Here is a 20,073-nt window from a genome sequence, read left to right on the forward strand (position 1 = left end):
CCCCCCCAACCACACCAATCCCATCCTCTCCCTAAACTAACTCCCTCGTTGACTCCCCTCCTAGCCTAGTGTATTGTAATCCTTGCATCCCCATTTTTATATAGAAAATGTGCTTCATTGCTCAATGATTCACATAATTGACGTATAACAATCAACAAAACATGTTTCCCTTATGTAGACATCATAGAAATTTTAAATTACCAAAACATAAATAAAATTTTCTTAAAGGAATCAAATAAAATTCCTCGCAACATATAGGTATTCTAACGATTAATTAGCATAAATTAATAAACAGGAAGAAGATGAATTAGTGGATTAATCCACAGCATTCTTCCCATGACGCAGTTAAGCTGGTACTATGAGCTTTAAGAGGACCTCGCCCATGATACATCATAATATCACGTGATTACTACTTCAAGAGAGCTTCATTAGCCTTTATTGTGCAGCCTAAAATAAATTTTATCAGATAATCGAAGGATGCAAACCTGTTTCAAGAAAAGTGCAGCAGTCATGGCACCACCTGCACGGCCTCCTGTATTCAGCATGTCAGCTACACTAGACTTCATCGACTCCCAATAGCTGTCTTCCAATGGCATTCGCCAAAATTTCTCTCCTGAAACCTCGGAAGCCGAGCAAATCTCCTTTGCGAGTTCATCACTTGGTGTAAAGTATCCTGTTAAAAGAAAGAATAAGGTTGTATTAATCAATATGTTAAAAAATTGTGTAAGCCGCTTTATAGTCCTGCTTTTGGAACAATAAGGAATGCATCTGTCAAAATTGGTAACTTCTCCAGGCTGACAAAAACCAAAATTATGTAAAGAAAAATTACAGCAAAAGGCATATTAAACTGGTCCATGATAAAATGTTATATAAAATAAAAAGTTAATAAGTTTCACAATGATGCATTGCCAAATCAAGAAAATTTTCTAGTCGAAAGAACATAATCAGAAGAATGAATAACATAGTCAAAGGGCATGACAATCCTAAGAATTAACATAGCCAAAAGAGCACGGCTAATTCAACATGAAGTCTAACTAAAAAAAACATGACTGGACTACCAAGTGGAAGTCAAGTTAAGACATAAATCAAATGATTTTTTTTAGGACATAAATCAAATGATGAATGCATGTTAATAAATTAATATGGTAGACCAAAATAATCCCACTGTTGCTGAATATAAGTTGTTAAAAATTGAAAAAAAAATTTGAATAGTATGATTTTCCCTATAGAAATGGAAGAGTAATACGTATGACTTTTGTATTATAAGGAGAAGTTGAGAGATGATGGCGAGTAAAACACAGAAAAATTTGGGACGATGCCTTTATCAATGATTGATTGAGATGATTTTGTGAAGATTTTCAAAGACTGATTTATTCCACCATAAGCTACATTTGCATTGCAAGATAAAATTTTCAATTTAGCTTTGGGTTCTAAAATTGCTATATAGTATGAGACAGAGTTCACATCTCTATCCAGATATATTCCTCATTATGTTAGTACTTAGGAAGAAAAGTTCCACAGATTTTTAAGAGGCCCTCGATATCAACTATGATTAGCTTTAGCTCTTTTAAAATAAATAAATTTTCAATTAAATAGAAAGAGCAAGAAGAGTTGAAAATAAGCTAAATTATGCAAAATCGAATTGGGAGCAACAGTTGGGTAATAAAAGAAATTTTTATAAAGATAATTTTAAAAAATAAGAAGTTTAAATTTGAAAACAAGCAGAAGCACATTCAACCTGAGAAAACCTTATGTCAATAGTGTGGAAAGAGATATTTTAGCACTGACTTTTTTGTTCTAAAAAATGTTATAAGCGTGGAGAAACTGGAGGGTATCAGAGATAAGTTCAATGAAAGAATTTTTTGAAAGGCGATAATAAATCAGGGAAGACCAAGTTATAGGGAAAGCAATATATTCATATGAAAGGAGAAACTTCTGAAAATAAGAACACGACCTGTAAAAGCAAGAGTTTTTATTATGACACCTCAAGGGCCTAAGGAATCAGAAGATGTTGTTATAGGTGCACTTTTGATCTCCAATCAATTTGGTACAGCTCTGTTCGACTACAACGCTTTAAGTTCATTTATCTTGGAAGAATTTACCTTTAGTCTCTAGTTGAAATTATATTTTTTTATACCTGAATTGTGTATTCTGTTGCCATCTTGAGAGAATATATGCAAATAGAAAATGCACAATAGACGTTGATGTTCAGTGTATAAAACTAATAATGGAATTAATTTTAATACCCAAGAAGACTTTGATGTTATTATGAGAATGAGCTGGTCAGTTAGACATTTTGCTACCATTGAGTGTCGGAAGAAAACGATAAGATTTAATTTTCCTAATGAAAAGCCATTTTACAATTCATGTTATAAGACTATGATGTATTCTATAATCAACAACAACAAGCCTTTATCCAACTGTGGGGTCAGCTACATGAATCTTTTTTCTCCATTCTGTCCAATTAAGAATCAAATTCTCATCTAAATCTAATAAAGAAAGGTCATTTCTAATATTTTCAAACCAAGTTTTTTAGGTCTACCTCTATCTTTCTTAACATAAGTCAAAACTAATGCATCTATTTTCCTAACCGGGTCATTGGAAGGCATCGTTTTATGTGAAAAAACCATCTAAAATGAATCTCTCTAATCTTATCTTCCACTAGAGCAACTCCAAGATTTTCACTTATATGCCCATTTCGTGTCTTGTCCTTAAGCGTAAAGCAGCTCATCTACCTAAGCATCCTCATCTCTGCAACACTTTACTTAATATTATGCTTCTCTTTTAATGGAAAACATTCTACGCAATAAAGCATTGCAGGTCTCACTACCATCTTATAGAATTTTTCCTTAAGTTTGAGAGGGACTTTTCAATCACACAACAAGTCCGATGCATTCCTCCACTTCAACACTCCAACTTAAATTCTACTAATGGTATCCCCATCTATTTCACCATCACTTCGACACTACAGGAAAATCGGTCGTTACCGGTGAACAGAATCCGCCAGTAAACATCAAATTCTGCTGGTAAAATGCGTTTTACGGCGAATTTTCGACGAAAAGCTGTCCGACTGTAATTCACACGTCGAAAATTTAATTCCGTCGAAACAAATATGTCTGAAATACTCCAGCGGACTTGCCGGCAAAATACTAGAGAAAAAACCGTAACCAAAACGTCACTTTCTTGGAAGGAATTCCGACATTTTATCCGCCGGAATTACCAGTGGAAAGTTTATGATGTAAACACTAGTGGATAATCCGTCGGATGGTTTCGCCAGACTGTTACCAATGGAAACATCCAACGGATTATCTACCAAAAATACCGGTGCATAATATTCGACGGAAATACGATACAATTTCATCAAGTTCATGTTTCCGGTGGATAATCTACCGGAAACCTGTAGCAAAAATTTAAAAAAAAAAAACATCCTTCTCTATTAAAAAAAATGATTTCTACAACACAACTTGCATAAAAACATTCCAAAACTATATTCATTGAAACTCAAACATATATATAAACATACATCAGAATCATCACCAAATAATATTGAACATAAACATATATTCCATATTAATTGACCATTCACCAAACAGTTCAAAATGAAATGTAAAGTTTGTTCATTTAAGACTACACAAATATCCAGAATCAGTCTGCATCAGAATCAGTCTCCTCCTCTGCTGAAGCTACCTACTTTTTGAGCTGCTCCCTCATTTTATGTAGTTCATCCAACAACTGAGTGTGTTGCATCTGCATCTGCGTCTGCATCTGCACTTGTCAGTCAGCGTGTGATTTTCTGACTTGGTTTAGTTTGGCTTGAAGGTCAACTACCTATTTGCTATATAACGACTCCTGGGTACTTGCTGAGAAGCTGGAGCCACCAGATATTTTTCGCTCGTATGCATAGGCTTATGAACCTAAGCCATAAATCCTGCCATGTTGTATTCCTCCTACGTCTTGCGATCAAATGCGATAGTTAGAATATTCTACTGATCCACCAAAGGAATCCTCACAAGCTCCGGTATGGCTCTCTCGAAGCTGTGTATACTCGTCCTATAAAATTTAATAAAAAATTAAGAATTTACACATGACATCAAAAATATTAAACTTATATACTTAAGCTCTCTTTGCTCGCTCATCAACCCATTGTTGGTCCTCCTGTCGCCCATGGGTATGACTATGCAATTCAACAACGACCGACTCTCTACCCAGCACCTCTTTCTGTAACAGACTTACATTAATATTCATATCTAGGTAAATTATTCAAAACTTTTAAAATTTCTTACCAGTCATCGCCTGTGCTTAGTATGTGAAACTGAGCCCCTAATATGAAGGGAACTACCCATGCCCTAAACATCAGAAGCTCTGTTATGTCTATTTTGGTCCCTCGTAGTATAATCTGGGCTACCACAACAACTAGTCAGCTCAGCCCATACACTCTCACCAATCCAGAGTGGTCGCTTGTCCGAATTTCTGACGTTTGTAAACATGTCTCACATGTGAGTCGATCCATGCCTCTCAAAATTCTTCCTGATTTTATCATTATGCTGCGGCAGCCGACAAAAATCTTTTTGCATTTAAAAGCATACAACTTAGAATATATATTTTTATTAGCTTACGTAAAAAAGATATAATATAAAACATATTTGTATAATAACTAAACTCAAACACTCTGAACCATATGTCTTGCACTTCTTTTGGGACTTTCTTTCAAGAAATATAAGAAGCATCATACATGCTCCGTATTATGTCCCATACTTTATGCGTCGGCTATTTTGACAGGTGAAACTTGCACAAAATATGTTAGGTGAGAAAAAAAAAGTATTCAATTTTAGCTGCATGATAACAATATAATAAGTACGTACGTGTCACCATCAGGTTCAATCAGTATGCGACCATCTGTCATTTGTTCTGCTGCAGTTGGAGTAGTTCTCATCTCTTTATCAATCAAATAGCATGCGGTACTAGCGCCTGTGGGTTCGCCACTTCCGTCAAATACAGATAAATTTGAGGATTTACATGAATTTGTATGACCCACATTTTGAGTTGCAGTACTCCTACATGATTATAACACTGTCAAAGTAATACGAGCAAAACTGGATTGTCTCGTACATTAAATATGTTTCAAAAATTGAGCCTTTAGGAAGTGCTTTATTTTAGTAGTCTTCTTAAATTTATTTAAATACCTCTCAAAAGGATACATCATCCGATATTGAATAGGTACACTTATTGTAGCCTCATATGATAAATACATGGGTAGATGCTCTATAGAGTCAAAAAAAACTAGATGAAATATCTTCTCAAGTTTATACAGAATGCAAGGGATATGTTGTTCCATAAGAATCAAGTGCTCTACATATAATATGAAGATATTAGATATTGTTGAAAAATCTGTTGAAGGAAAATATATGGATTTCAATTTTATTTGTAAATTGAATGGTGTTATTTCGCATAAATACCCTGTCAATGAAAAATCTAGCAGCCTCCCGACATCTCTTCTGTTTAGGGGAAATACAAGGAGTCTTAACATGCCTGTCACATCAAGAAAGACATGTACGATCGATGTCTGGTGACATCGCAGTCGTGGCCTTCAATCCTACTACGCCAAGAAAGGCGTGTATAGGTCCTCAGGGGGGTACGTGTGTGAAAATGTAGTTTTCGTTGGAGATAAGTATGAAAATATAATTTAATTACGTGAAAAAACCATCTAAGGCAACTATCTCACTCTCTCTAATCTTATCTTTCATAAGAGCTACTCCAACATTTTATAACATAAAGCATTGCAAGTCTCACCACATCTTATAGAATTTTCCCCATAAGTATGAGGGAAATTTTCTATCACACATTACAAGTCTCACCACTTGTTCTCTTTTTTAAGATTTTTCCTAATGCATTCCTCTACTTTAACCATCTCATTTGAATTCTACTACTAATATACACATCAACTCTCTTTATAGACTCATCAACAAGAAGAATATAATCAACAAAATGCATACACCATGGTACAATCTCTTGCAGATGTCTATCGAGAACATCCATGATAAAAGGAAAAACTTGCGGTGGATTTCCTATAAAGAGCAGGAAAATGTCAGTGACTGAGGCAGCGAAACGTTGGCAAAGTCGATTGTGGGCTCCGAAAATTCGGCCCCAGCCTCCGCCCGTTTATGCTTTTTCTTTTTCAGGGGGAGTTTTAACGCATTAAGTTCTGGGGTAAATTTTGGGAAGACATATGGATTTGTAGATAAGACACTACCTAGAGATTTCGCCCTCATTTTGCGAGGACTTTATGATCTGAGTTCTGGTTTCCTACAGGCGCAAGCCCCTATAGTTAATTACCTCTCCCGATAACAAGAGAGAACTTTTGATTAAGGCTAGTAGTCAATCATATACGTAAAGGTATGCGTTATATGGCATATAGTAGCAGCATGAGTTTGGATTTGGGAATGGTTGAGAATTTGAAGATTGAACATTTAAAATAGAAATTTTTGACACCTTGCACTTAATGCGAATGGTGGGAGAATGGATGATGGACCCGATCAAGATCCCATGGTTCTGTCGTCTTGGGTCATCATGGTCCTTGGTCTGCTTAGTCAGAGGAGGTAGTTGACCCAACCTGACAGAAGGATCCTTGTCGGCAGCCATGGGTTGCTTCGTCCAAGGGTACCTTGTAGACTTGGGATGGATATTTGCCTAAGTGTTGGCTCAAAAAAAATGGCACAAGTGCATGAATCCTACTTTGTAGCCATAAGATTTCATTTCTCTTAAGTCATATTGAAGTTAACCAGATTTCTCCTGAAGGTAATATCAGGATTTAACGATCTGAGGTCCTTAATATCAGGATTTAACGATCTGAGGTCCTTACTTCCTATGAGCGCAAGCACTCATAGTTAATTACTCCTCTTAACACGTAAGAGAGAACTATCGATTAAGGATGAATAAATTTTAAGTAATTTTAGTCTAAATTATGGGTGAAATGGAGGTAAACCCGATCAAGATCTCATGGTTCCGTCGTCCCGGGTATACCATAGTTTCAATCTACCAACACTAATGATCATTAACCGTAGTGTCCAGGGAATCTGATTAGCAGCCATGGGTTGCCTCCTCTCAGGGATCCCGAGTAGACTGAAGTTGTGAGATTTGAGTTTTAATTTGATTAGGTGTGTTTTAGTTTTTTTTTTTTTTTTTTTTTTTTTTTTTTTTTTTTTTTTTTTGAGTTTACATCTATTATAATACCAAAAAATTAATTTAGTTTGGAATTTATGACTTCGTTTAGAAGTAACCCAGGAGTTTGGTTTGGAATGGGACTTATGACTTCTTTAAGAAGTAGCCCGGATATTTAGATTTAGTTTGAGACTTAAGGCTTTCATAGAAAGTAGCCCAGGTATTTAGATTTGGAATGGAGCTTACTGCTCTATTTATGAGTTGCCCAAAGATGGGTCTTACAACCTAACTCTACAACAAGGCTGCCTGGAAGTTTTAAATTATTTGGGTAGGACTTATAGCTTCTCTTAGGACGTAGCCTGAAAAGCGAGTCTTACAACTTAATCATTTATACTAAGATGCCCATATGTTTGAATTAGATTGTTTGGGTTTTAGGGTTATTACAATTTATTTAATAATTTTCCTAAAATATGGGTCTTATGGCTTCACTTAGAAGTTGCCCGGAGATTTAAATCTAGATTGGGATTTACAACTTTCGTAGAAAGTAACCCAAGTATTTGATTTAAATTGGGACTTATAGCTTTCGTAGAAAGTAGACCGTTAGTTATTTGTAGAATTGTTAGGGTTGTTATACTTTGTTTTAAAAGTATCCCTAAAACATGAGACTTACGACTTCACTTAAAAGTGGCACGCTGGTGGGTCTTACAACCTAATCCTATAGACTAGGATGCCCAAGTTATGGGTTTAATTGTTTAGAAATAGGATCGTTCATTTAGAAGTTCCCTAACACACGGGTCTTATTGCTTCTCTTAGAAGTAGCCCAAATGGTGGGTCTTACAACTTAGTCCTATAGACTAAGATGTCCAAATGAGGGGTCTAGGGTTATATTATCACCTAAACACTTCCCTCAGATGTCGGACTTATGGCTTCTATTAGAAGTGGCCGGGGCTTGCAGTTGCAGAGGATAGAGCCCACAGGTAGCCGTAGAAGCTTGTATAGGAGAGCTTTGGAGAACAGTTTGTAGAGTTGGTCTGAATTTGTGATTTTGACACTTTGGGGGTTTGACAATTGCGTTAGTGTTTTAGTTTGTTTTGTTTTGTGCTCGTAGCTTGTTTCTACTACAGTAGTCCACTACCCTACCTGTCTTTTAGCAATGTTGTTATACTAGTTTTTTCGTACTTAGCTTTTCTTATTTTCTAGTAATTTGTTCTACCTGTAGTAGCTTAGATTTATCAGCATTCATTCAATTTATTTATGATGTACTGACTTTTCATATGTTTGTTTGTAGGTGCTCGTAGCAAGTGATTGCAGTAGTTGAGGCTTACAGTTGCAAAAGATATAACTCACAAGTAGCCGTAGAAGCTTGTATAGGAGAGCTTTGGAGAGCAGTTTGTAAAGTTCAGTTTGAGAGTTTTGAAGAGTTGACAATCAATGTTGTATATGTCATTTAGTGGAAACTTCCCTCCCCCTCCTTTTATTTATTGTATTTTTATTTTAAAATTGCTCCAATTAATTAGTTAAAAATGCTTTTGAATTTTAACTCAAATTTTAAATTGCTTTTATATTTAAATTACTTTAGATTTTTAAAACATTCGGATTTACAAAAGCTCCCATATTTTAAAACTATAAAATTTTTTAATGCTCTCGGATAACCAATTTAATTTAATTTGTCAATCAATTGATTTAAATTAATAAATTTTAATTAATTTCAACCAATAATTTTTTCAATTAATTAATTTTCATTAATTGAAAATAACTAATTAAAGTTCATTCATTTCTCCAATTATTTCGAGGTAGATTTTCAAGAAATTTCAGCAACCTCCAGGCATCTCCTCCGCACCGAGGGAGAAATAGGGACGGCACTGCCGTAATTTCTTCCTACCCGGACTTAAGATCGACGGCGTAGGTTCTTCGATTTTAAACCATCTCACTATGATCTAAGATCGACTGTGTGAGTTCTTCAATTTGTAACGATTGTATAACTAAACAGCATGTTTGCGTAATTAGCTGAGAAGAAGCAATGCTATTACGAGTATATAAAAATATGAGTACTTGTTTCAAATTTAGATGACTTGTTTTTGCCCTTTCTAATCACAATTTTGACTCTCATAATTGAGCACCTATATTCATGCATAATTTTATAATATTATCCTAACTTATAAATTTAATAATATTTCTCTCCAATTAGCCATTAATTGTTCATAAATAACTTCATTTTCTATCTAATAAAAATATCTTTAATTCAATTAAATTTTATTTTAATTTATTTCAAAATTTTAATTTTATTACTCTCTCTCTCTCTCTCTATATATATATATATATATATATATACACACACACCACTAAAAAAATCATAAACCAATTATAAATTTTCTATATTACAATATTTAAATTTATTACTTTAATTACAATTTTTAACTAATGTTAATTTAATAAATTTAAAAATAAGAAATCATCATCAAACAACTGTGTATTTTTTAAAAATCTAAATTATAGCTTAGATTTTATTAAAAGAAAATAAGAATTTTTAATTAAATAAAACCTTACATTTCTTCCTCTTCCTCGATTTCCCCCAGTTACTACAACTAGATGAGCCAAGCAACGACGGTTTAGGGTATTACAACTAATACTAAGAAATAAAATTTTACATATTAATGATGATAATATTAAATTGAAAGAAGTCAATTAAAGGTCATATCATGTGCTATAGTAAGCAGACTATAAAATTCAACCTTGAGGTCTAGGGGCCATTGATCATAGCTATGTTGAATTGTCCAAACTTTATCAATAGTTTTTAGGGTCAGGTGATGACCAATGATATAAACGTGCCAAAAGCCTACAGACATCATAAGATATTTCTAAGGAATTAATTAGTAATTAAAAAATGAAAATAAAAGTAGTGCAAGTAAATTGATAAGTAGAGTGCACTTCGTGATTTAAAATTTGATTAATGCATTTCATGTTCTTATATATGTATTCATGCTATTTGCTTAAAATTATATCTTTTATTTATTTAAATATCAGAGCCAAATTTCTTTAAATTTTACCTTTGTATTAAAACCGTATCTATAATAAAAAATGCTCATGTTAGTGCAAAAGATCGGCATGCATATTATTACTTCTTTCTTGTATATTTGAACCTTATATTAGAATTATTTATCTCATTGAGAGTTTAGCTTATCAAATATTATAATAACGATTTTTCAGGAAAGAGAAAGGAGCAAATGGGACCACAGATATGTAACCCAATTATCCTACATTTTAGTATTATAGGTGGATGTACAGTTATGAGACGTAATATACAAAAAAAAATTAGAAAAGAATCAAAATGGTCCCTTAACTTTTTTAAAATGACCAAAATGATATCCAACTATATTAAAGGACCATTTTGGTCCCTCAAGTCTTTAAAAATGAATCAAAATAGTTCCATGGTGAGACTTTTTTATTCTTCTTCAAGGGGTTGATGAATCAAAATGATCATTTAATATAGTTGGAGACTATTTGGGTCTTTTATAAATAGTTAATAAACCATTTTCGTTATTTTCTCAAAAAAAAAAAAATGTATAGGGCATGAATTGATGACTTCAGGTATGCATAAATGTTTTATAAAAGTATTAGAAGCTCTATAATTTATTTTGATAATTTAAATCATACATGCTTTGATATCAATCAGTATGATGCTATGATGATTGAGATACATGTCGAAGATGGCACAAGTGTGCCCAAATAATATAATATTAAAAAAAATCGTACAAATTTGTCCTAATATTTCTTTATAAAATTATTGAAATATACTTTCCTAAATAATTAAAATTAAAATTTTTAATAAAATATATTTTTTTCACTTAATTAGAGTTAAAATGTTAATAACCTAACCCTACTCATACCCCATTCCATTCCTATCACACATCAAGAGTTGGCAACTAGCCATGGTTTCATAGGTTTATTGGAGAGATCATTTTCGCACAGCAATTCAGTAGGTCAAAGGAACGATTGTCGGCAACAAGGAAGACGCTAGAAATTGACAAGCTCCATTGATGATTCTTTCCACAAGGCCTTTGTGGTTTCCTATGCTAGAAGCTTTACGGCGAACAAATGACAAGATTTGCTTGAAGCTCATGTCTAGAGTTTTCTCATTATTTATTATTAATGAGAGTATTTCTATTTGATTTTGGCCCAATTTATTTTCTTATAGTCAAGTTATATTGGTTTAGTTTTATGCATATCCTTATTTGTGATTGTAAGGATTTGACTTTTTTTAAATAGTATAATTGTATTGCTCAATTGAGTTGCTAATGTTTAGATTTGATACTTATAATATTGTAAATATAATTCTTCTAGTTGGTTCTTAAATAGACTAGTTATGTTAAATATAATCCTTCATAAGCTAGACAATTAATTATAATGATGGTTTATCATTTATTGTAATTTTTAATATTATGTTATTTAATTTATCTGCATTATTTAAAAATTATAATGATGTCTAAGCTGTACTCGTGTGTCGTATTTTTAATTATTGATGTATTTGTGTCTTTGTGTTCATGTTTGTACATCATACATATGACGAATTTATTAAATGAAGATATATATTATACGACAATCTAATTAGACCAATTTTTCACTCATTCAACCCTGAATAGTAAGTCATGATGGTTGTTAGTGGGAAATAAATTTGACTATATTGTCCGCCTCAGTTACACCTCATGGTTGACTGAAAGGACGTTGAAATTGGGCATGACACTTGGACATAAAATACTTGAAGCTAAACCTCCAGATCCTATGTTAGACTTCTTCTCTAACAAAAATGCATTGCATACAGTAGCCTGAGCATGATATCATGATATGTCAAAAACTACAAATTCTGTATTGCCCTCACTACTAGAGATATGCATGTGTTGTGTACATTAGTAAATAGATTTGTCATATAACATACAACAACATCAAGCCTTTATCCCACTATTTGGGGTAGGCTACATGACACTTTTTTCTCCATTGTGTCCTATTAAGAATCATTCTCATTTAATTCTAATAAGAAATATCATTTCTAATACTTTCTAACCAAGTCTTTTTAGGTCTATGATGTAGGCAAAGGGGGTGGAAATTGATGTGCCTAAGTTTTGGGCTGATTTGGTTCGTTGTTTAGGCTTGGTTATCTTGGTTTTAGCTTCCCTTTGCCGCCTGCTGGCCTTCTGTTTCTCCTTTCCTAATTGGCTTCGCTGGAGATGTGTGGGGTTGTTTGGCTGCCTCTTTTCAACTATATATATATGGGTTGTTTTGTTGAGTTAAAGAGAGGATGATATGAAGTAATTTTTGGACAACAAAACCTAAGGATTTTCCTTGGATAGCTTGCGAGCTTTATCCACTTCTTCTTATCTTATCTAAGATTTTGTCTCGGGCTTCTTCTCTAATTCTTCTATCCGCAAGTGACCACCCCATTTGTATCTTTCTTCTCAAGCGATTTAAAAGTAGTTTTAGATGTTTTCTGTTATAAGTTTGTATGCGTGGTCTTTATAATATGAAAGTTAAGTTGTGTTTTGTTTAATTATTGTATTTTCTTATTCTAAAAGAAAGACCTAGTTTTTATGTATTTTTGTGATCTACTTGATTGCATCAATTTGGTATCAGAGCCTATATTAGCATATTTCTAAGTTGTTTGTGTCTTCTTTTAGGTATTTAGAAAAAATGAAAAAACATGATGTAATTGAGCCTGATGTTAGAGAAAATGTTCTCAACGAAGATATTCCTATGAGCCGATGGATTCCGACATAAGGAGATTCTACTGATCCGCTTCAAAACGAATTATACAAGCTTCAAATGAAGATGCAACTGTGTACAGAAAAATACGAAAAGAAAAAACAAAATCTCCAGGCCAAATTCAAGCAAGAAAGAGAAATTATTTTGAAGAAGTATGCGGCCGTGATTCAAGAGTTAGATGCGACGCCTTTGTCTCTTCAGGATCGTACTCAAGTATCCTCATCAAGAGATTAGCTCTTTCAACCAGAGAAGAATCTTGAGTCTATAGGCAAAGGGGGGGGGGGGGGGGGGGGGGGGCGGCAATTGATGTGCCTAAGTTTTGGGCTGATTTGGTTCCTTGTTTAGGCTTGGTTATCTTGGTTTTAGCTTCCCTTTGCCGCCTGCTGGCCTTCTGTTTCCCCTTTCCTTATTGGCTCGGCTGGAGATGTATGGGGTTGTTTGGCTGCCTCTTTTCACATATATATGGGTTGTTTTGTTGAGTTAAAGAGAAGATTATGTGAGGATTTTTGGAGCCAAAAACCTACGAGATTCTTCTTGGAAAAGCTTGCGAGCTTGTTCCTTTTTTCTTCTCCTCTCTACGATTTTGTCTCGAACTTCTTATCTACTTCTCTCTGTAAGTGTCCACCTCATATGTATCTTTCTTATCAATGATTGCAAGCTCCTTTAGGTGTTGTTTTATGTTTTAATCTATACGAAAGTTGTATCGTCCTTCGTTTTAAAAGTTTAAGTGTTGTATTTTCTTGTTTTATAAGAAAGACGTCAAGATTGCATCATTCTACCTCCACCTTTTTTAACATGGGCCAAATCTAATACATCTACTTTCCTAACGAGGACATCGAAAGGCTGACGTTTTATGTGACTAAACCATTTAAGGTGACTCTTATTTATCATTGGAGCATATAACATGCAAAATTAAAATGAACGCCTGCACACGAGGATACCATAATTAAATTATATGGAATTGCATTCCGGTAAGAAAGCAGATCACCTGCAATACTAGGGCCAAGCGCAACTACACATGCACCGGTTAGTGTTGCTAGATCAACAACCTGCAATATATTAACAAATATTCAATATGTGAAAAAAAGTTTGTTGATTTTATATGCTGAAGGCATCAGATAGCAAAGTTCTATAAAAGCAAAGTGTCTAAGGAAGAAACTAGAGAAGATCCAAAATCATAGTTCTCATAACAATTTGACGACCTTAAAAACAAATAAAACTAGAAAAGATAATAAATAGGAGGAAAATGTGAAAAGATCTAAAAAATAGTAGCAGATATAAGGACGCCAAATGTTTGAAAGAAATTGCTTCTCCCAAAAGAGTTTTAGATCAAAATCTTGAAATAGATGAAGTAAATGCTGTTAACAAACTTAATGATATTGACTAGACTAACTCTAAGAAAATAATGAAATCTGACAAACATAAAATAACTAGTTAACTACTGTATCTATGAGTAAATTAATGTTCATTATTTATTCTACATCATTGAATGATCAAATATGGCATTTTAAGTACTACTACCCCTAATGAAAAATGTTGGCAGCTTACTTTCTCTAAAAGACAAAACAAAATTTACAAAGGTCGCAATTTGAAAATTAAATTTTGAATTCCCTGAATTTAAGGTGCGACTGAATTCATATTTCTTGAGCATTGTTAGACTCTTATCTGTTAAATTCCAGACTCTCCATTTAAGGAAAGGGTATAAAGGTTGTGAGGATCCTTAACTAGTTTCATAACGACAAGGAAGACTGGCCATTACTGTCTACGATAGGCTTATCATCTTGCTTTTATTATCTAAGAGTTTCTATCAGCAATATCTAACAAAACTTTTTTCCATCATCACCATCGCCACCATCAAAATCATCATCATCACTATTATTAGCCTTATCTAAGAAAATTACATATATATATATATTGTGTAACAATTTTTATTTTCAGATTTCAAATCAAAAGAGGACATTAACAGAAATTTATAAGGTCAGCTAAAGCCAACAAGAATCAGATATATTCTAAATTAAAAACCCTATCAATGTACTTCACAATTTCAGAAAAATTGGAGAACTTTCTGGATGCACAAATAATGCCTTTGTATTAGAGACATGTACCTTTTCAACGCCCTGGTTACAAGCATAGACTAAAGCATCTGCAAGAGTAAGCCTGCCTTCAGCATCCGTATTATTCACCTGAAAATAATTAAAAAACTTAAATATGGATGGAAGTACAATCAAAAGGACCAATTCCAGATAAATATTTCGAGAAAAAGAGTTGGATAATCATGATAAAAACTAAGGTTTACAAATTGCACAATTGGGTGTTGAGGCTTTTTTTGTTCGTGATGTCAGGTGTAAGCTTCAAGGCGTAAGCCTCAAAATTCAAAAATTGCGTAAAATGAAAATAAAAGTTAAAATTGATTTTTTATATAATACCTAAATAATATGCTAAATGATGATATATTAACTTTTTGTTGAACTATGAAGTAACAAATTGGCATATATATGAAATAAAAAATTGCACAAAACGTTAAGTGACAAGTAATAAATTGTTTGAAATAGAGTTGAAATCTAAATATTATATGAAAAAAATAATAGAAAATAGGAATACCATAAAAATATAATATAACATCAAGTTCAACTCTAAATTTCTTCTTTCTCAATTCTCCACTCATCCACATCTAATTTTTAAAGAAAGCTGAAATAGTTGGCAACAACTCAAAAATCATGGGCATTGTCATCATTGAGGGGGTCTTTATTTGAGTTAACGTTATAATAAATGGATCTCTCCCCTATCTCATTATGTGGAGTCTAATGCCTACCAATCTACTTCTTCTTTATTTATTTCAATCATCTTTCTATTTCATAAATGTTTGTTATCAACATAAAAAATGAGAGTGATACTCCAAAAATTTTAGAGGTGGTGGTGTGCAGCTTCCAAGTGATATCCCCGGCATTGGCTATGACAAAGGTGGTTGTAGTGGAGGCAATAGGCTGGAGTTCAAGGCAGTCAAGAGGAAGCTGTTGTGGCTCGGCGGTGCATGACAGCGTGATTTATTTGGGGATTTAGGTTATGATTTAGATAGGTTTTAATAAAAAAATATATAAATAGGATTAGGTGTACACCTCACGCTAACGAGATGAGGCGTGACTCAAGGTGCATCTTAGTTAAACTGAAATACAAGCCTCATAAAAAAGCTCAAGGTGTAAGCCTCGAGAAAATTTTCACCGGAATTGTACTGAGGCGGGCCTCATATTACGCGATTTTAAACAATGGTAAGAACAATATGATTTGACAAGTGTCCAAGATAATTTTTTGGCTAAAGTGTTTGGTAATTATTCAATTTATTTTAGCTGAAAATTTCTAGCTACGCTGTCACTTTGGATTATGGGTTGCCAAATGGGCCATCTAATCAGGTCATGCCCATCCTGTAGTATCGCATAAGGACTCATATAATTCTAATTCGAATCTGTTCAACTTACTCCCGTTTCCATATGTTGGTTTATCAGGTAGAAACACAACAGGAGACTGGAGATTATTACATAGTTTAACTCCAGCTTGTAATTGAACTAAACAAACATGAAATGATTTGTCTCCTGATAAATATTTTTTTGTCATATCCCAAGTATCCTATCGCTGGAACGTTGACTTTCTTTTATTTCCTCGTTTTTCTTCAAAGCTAAAGTGAAGGAAACCCTTTATTGCTTCCCCATCCGTTCTTAGTTTAATTTTGAAAAGGCGGCAGAGATGGAGGCTTGGTGGCCGCCTAATAAGACTAAAGAACATTTTTTTTAAGAGAGAGGAGAAATAAATAGAGAGAGCAAGAAAGAAAGAGAGATAGAGAGGGAAGATGCAGCATGACAAGAGTGCATAAAGGAAAAATCTCTAAAAACATCTCTAGAAATATTTGCATTGATCATTTGTTGCATTTTCTTAGCTGCTTGAAAGTCTAGATGCTTTTTAAGAAATGTACATGAAGTGGTTTTGACGATGCAGCAGGCATTGATAAATGTCTTCATAGTGGCTAGTTCAACTTCAAACAATGTCTAGGCAGCAAAATATCAAACTGATTAGCCATTAGAGGACACTATATGCACACAGCTAGACCATACGAACCATGGAAGAAGATTGAAGTCTCTGAAAGGCCAATTAAAAGCAATAAAGTATGCATAGTTTCCATGGTTATCCATTAAAGCACATACAACCTGCTTTAACCTTTACTAATTACCTTTTTCCCCTTCCTACCACCGAGCCCACATCAAATTCCTCGCCATGGAGAATTGCATCCCTATTGATGCAAAGGTAATGGTTTCACCTTTCGTTTCATTTCAAACGCTTGAATAGCAAGGATTTTTGTATTTCTGTTCAGTGTACACTCAAACCTTTCAGTTTTGTTAGTCATCCATACATTTAGAATATGGATGTTTAGCTATCTAAAGTGTAAACTACCATACCATCTACCAGGAACAAGTGGCATATTCTATCACATCATATGACGAAAAATCTCAATCAAAATCTAATATAGTTCAATGGAAAATGACTTTCTCTTCGTTTATCTATACTAAGAGTAAGTATGTTCACACCAATATACCTTCCGATATGGTTATCGTAGAGTCGGATTAAAAAAACCATATGCCACACAGAATTAATCAAATCTAAGTCTACGGATTGCACTCAGTCAAATGTAAATAGCGATCAGGGTGATTGCAAGGTATAATGTTTTAAAAGGAAGATACCTCAGGCAATACCTGTTAACGGCGAATGACGCACCATGGCGCAAAGGTCACTTTGGAGCCATGGCGCATAACGCACGACGTGGCGTACGCCATTTTGAACATGGCGCAAACTATATAAATATTATAAAATATTATCTGTCATCACATCAAAGTCTTCTCCTTCTCCTTAAGCAAGGTGTAAACTGTTCCTTTAAATCCTTTTTTTTTCAACATGGATGCCTTAATTTCAGATTTCACGTGCTCGGGACAGTTAGAGCAAGGCCTTGCATTCCTAAAACCCCCAACAAGGTGTTGTTTGTGGCGTGTAATTCCTCCTTTTGTTATTTTACCACAAAAAATGCATGTCACGGTGTTGTTATCAGATTCATTTGTTAGTATAATACATTTCCCTGCTGGATCTTTTTTTAAAGATTGAAATGAATCTGACATTTTATGATCACCTAAAAGCAAATAAATTTAGATAAAAAAAAATATAATATTGTCCAAGAAACATAATATACGGGCTGCCGGGGGTCCAAGGGGGCGCTGCCCCCTGGCAGGATTCGACCTGCCCGGTCAGGTCGCGGGATCAAGGGGCAACGCCCTTGCGGGGGTTTCTTGGGGCAGCGCCCAGAACAAAATTTATTTGTAAGAGTAATTTTGAAGTTCGTTTGTATGGAAAGATACTGAGCGGTACTGAGTGTGTACCTAGTTGTACCGAGCGGTGCCGAGCATGTACCGAGCGGTACCGAGCATTTACATAGTGGTACTGAGCGGTATCGAGCGTGTACCTAGCGGTACCGAGCGTGTACCGAGCGGTACCGAGCATTTACATAGCGGTACCGAGCGGTATCGAGCATGTACCTAGCGGTACCGAGCGTGTACCTAGCGGTACCGAGCGTGTACCTAGCGGTACCGAGCAAGTACATAGCGGTACCGAGCGAATCCAGCATATACATAGAGGTACCGAGCATTTACTTAACGGTACCGAACATAAGTTGGCGCGTTATTTTGCGCCGTGCGCAATGCGCCATGGCTCACATATGGCGCAAATAGCGCGCGCTATTTTAAACACATGCGCCTCGCCATGAACATGACGCCGTAGGTGAGCTGCGCCGTAGGTGAGCTGCGCCGTGCCGTGCGTCATGACGCGCGCTATTTTGCTCCATTGACAACTATGCCTCAGGCTCAATGCATAATGCATTACTTAGACAACAAGATACATTTCTGGCACTTCCCAACTCATGGAATAATGGTCGTGATTCGTTAATCAAAGAATTGTTGGTCGTTTCATTTTTCTCAAGACGGTTTTCCCATGAAATTGATGGTCTTTGATGTAAATGATAAAATGATGAATTATGAATGAAATATTAATGCACAATTAACTTAATTTATTCAAGAACCAGTAGTGTTTTCATTACAGCGTAGAAATTGAAGGTATTCAGAAGAATCACATATAGCGTTGTTACTTGTTTTATCTTAATTTAATCTATTTTCTCATATATTCCATTGTTAATAGAAGCTTCGTTAAAAGTTCGGATTTCTCTAATTCTATGTATTCTAAATACTTGTGTTTATATGACCTTATAGCTAGATAAATTATTAAAATAAAAAATTAAAAAAAATACTTATTAATTTTTCTAAGTGCTAAGCATAATGTAATGTGCAAGAGTTCTTTTTTGCTTCAACGAGTAAAGCACAAAGTTTTTTTATGAAATAAATTGCTTGTGACTTGCATACAATACTCAGTTAATCGACCAAACTTTAACTACAGTTAATAATTTTCATCCAATATAATAATGCATTTATTGATAGTAATATTCAATAATCTAAATGTAATAATAATAATAGTAATAATAATAATAGTAATAATAATAATAATAATCAAAGATATAAAGAATAAACTGATAAAAGAATACTTAAAAATCAAGAATATATTCCTATGAATAAGAGAATAAATGGATATTGAGGCAGAAACAACATGACGGAACAAGAGTATAAAGATAGGTGTTGAAAAGAGAATACATTAAGAAGCATTCTCAAAAAAATATATGTGAGAAAGAAGCTTTTAGTGCCAGCAACAAAAGCCATCATACATATAAGAAAATAAAATCAACGGGTTAGAGAGGTGAGGAGGATAACCACCAAAAAAACGACAAGCTCAAACTTGAAGAACATGAAGGACCAACAAACAATGACTCAACAACTACAAGAACTAGTGAACTCAAGCAAACATTTATGCACTAATTATCGTGATAGATACTAAACGGAATAATGAAATTTAAACAAAGATTTCATTCTAAGCCGGATTTGAACACTACTGACGTGACAAGGCGATGCCACATGCACTTTTCCATAAGCATATAAGCTTGTGCTTTGTAGAATGCAAGACATTGTGCTCTCACATTGCTTTACTTTGCTCCTGAAACTTGCTTTTCATAATACTAGTACTTGT

At 34.2% G+C, this 20,073-nt stretch overlaps 1 protein-coding gene and 1 long non-coding RNA gene across 2 annotated transcripts in view; both read right to left on the reverse strand.

Moving 5' to 3' along the window:
• Positions 1 to 15,095, reverse strand: part of LOC110114669 (leucine aminopeptidase 2, chloroplastic) — a gene marked incomplete at its 5' end in the record, with an annotated part of 26,652 nt that extends 11,557 nt beyond the window's left edge. Inside the window, 3 exon segments of the mRNA XM_020847624.1 lie at positions 486 to 673; positions 13,901 to 13,961; positions 15,018 to 15,095. Coding sequence (XP_020703283.1) covers positions 486 to 673; positions 13,901 to 13,961; positions 15,018 to 15,095 — 327 coding nt within the window.
• LOC114579944 lies at positions 3,618 to 4,562 on the reverse strand. Its single transcript, XR_003701197.1, has 3 exons — positions 4,284 to 4,562; positions 4,114 to 4,218; positions 3,618 to 4,050 (listed from the first exon to the last, which is right to left on the reverse strand). It is a non-coding gene; the product is annotated as an uncharacterized LOC114579944 (long non-coding RNA).
• Positions 15,096 to 20,073: the final 4,978 nt, after the last annotated feature.

The sequence above is a fragment of the Dendrobium catenatum genome, unplaced genomic scaffold (assembly GCF_001605985.2).
Source record: "Dendrobium catenatum unplaced genomic scaffold, ASM160598v2 fragScaff_scaffold_716, whole genome shotgun sequence".
Taxonomy (NCBI): domain Eukaryota; kingdom Viridiplantae; phylum Streptophyta; class Magnoliopsida; order Asparagales; family Orchidaceae; genus Dendrobium; species Dendrobium catenatum.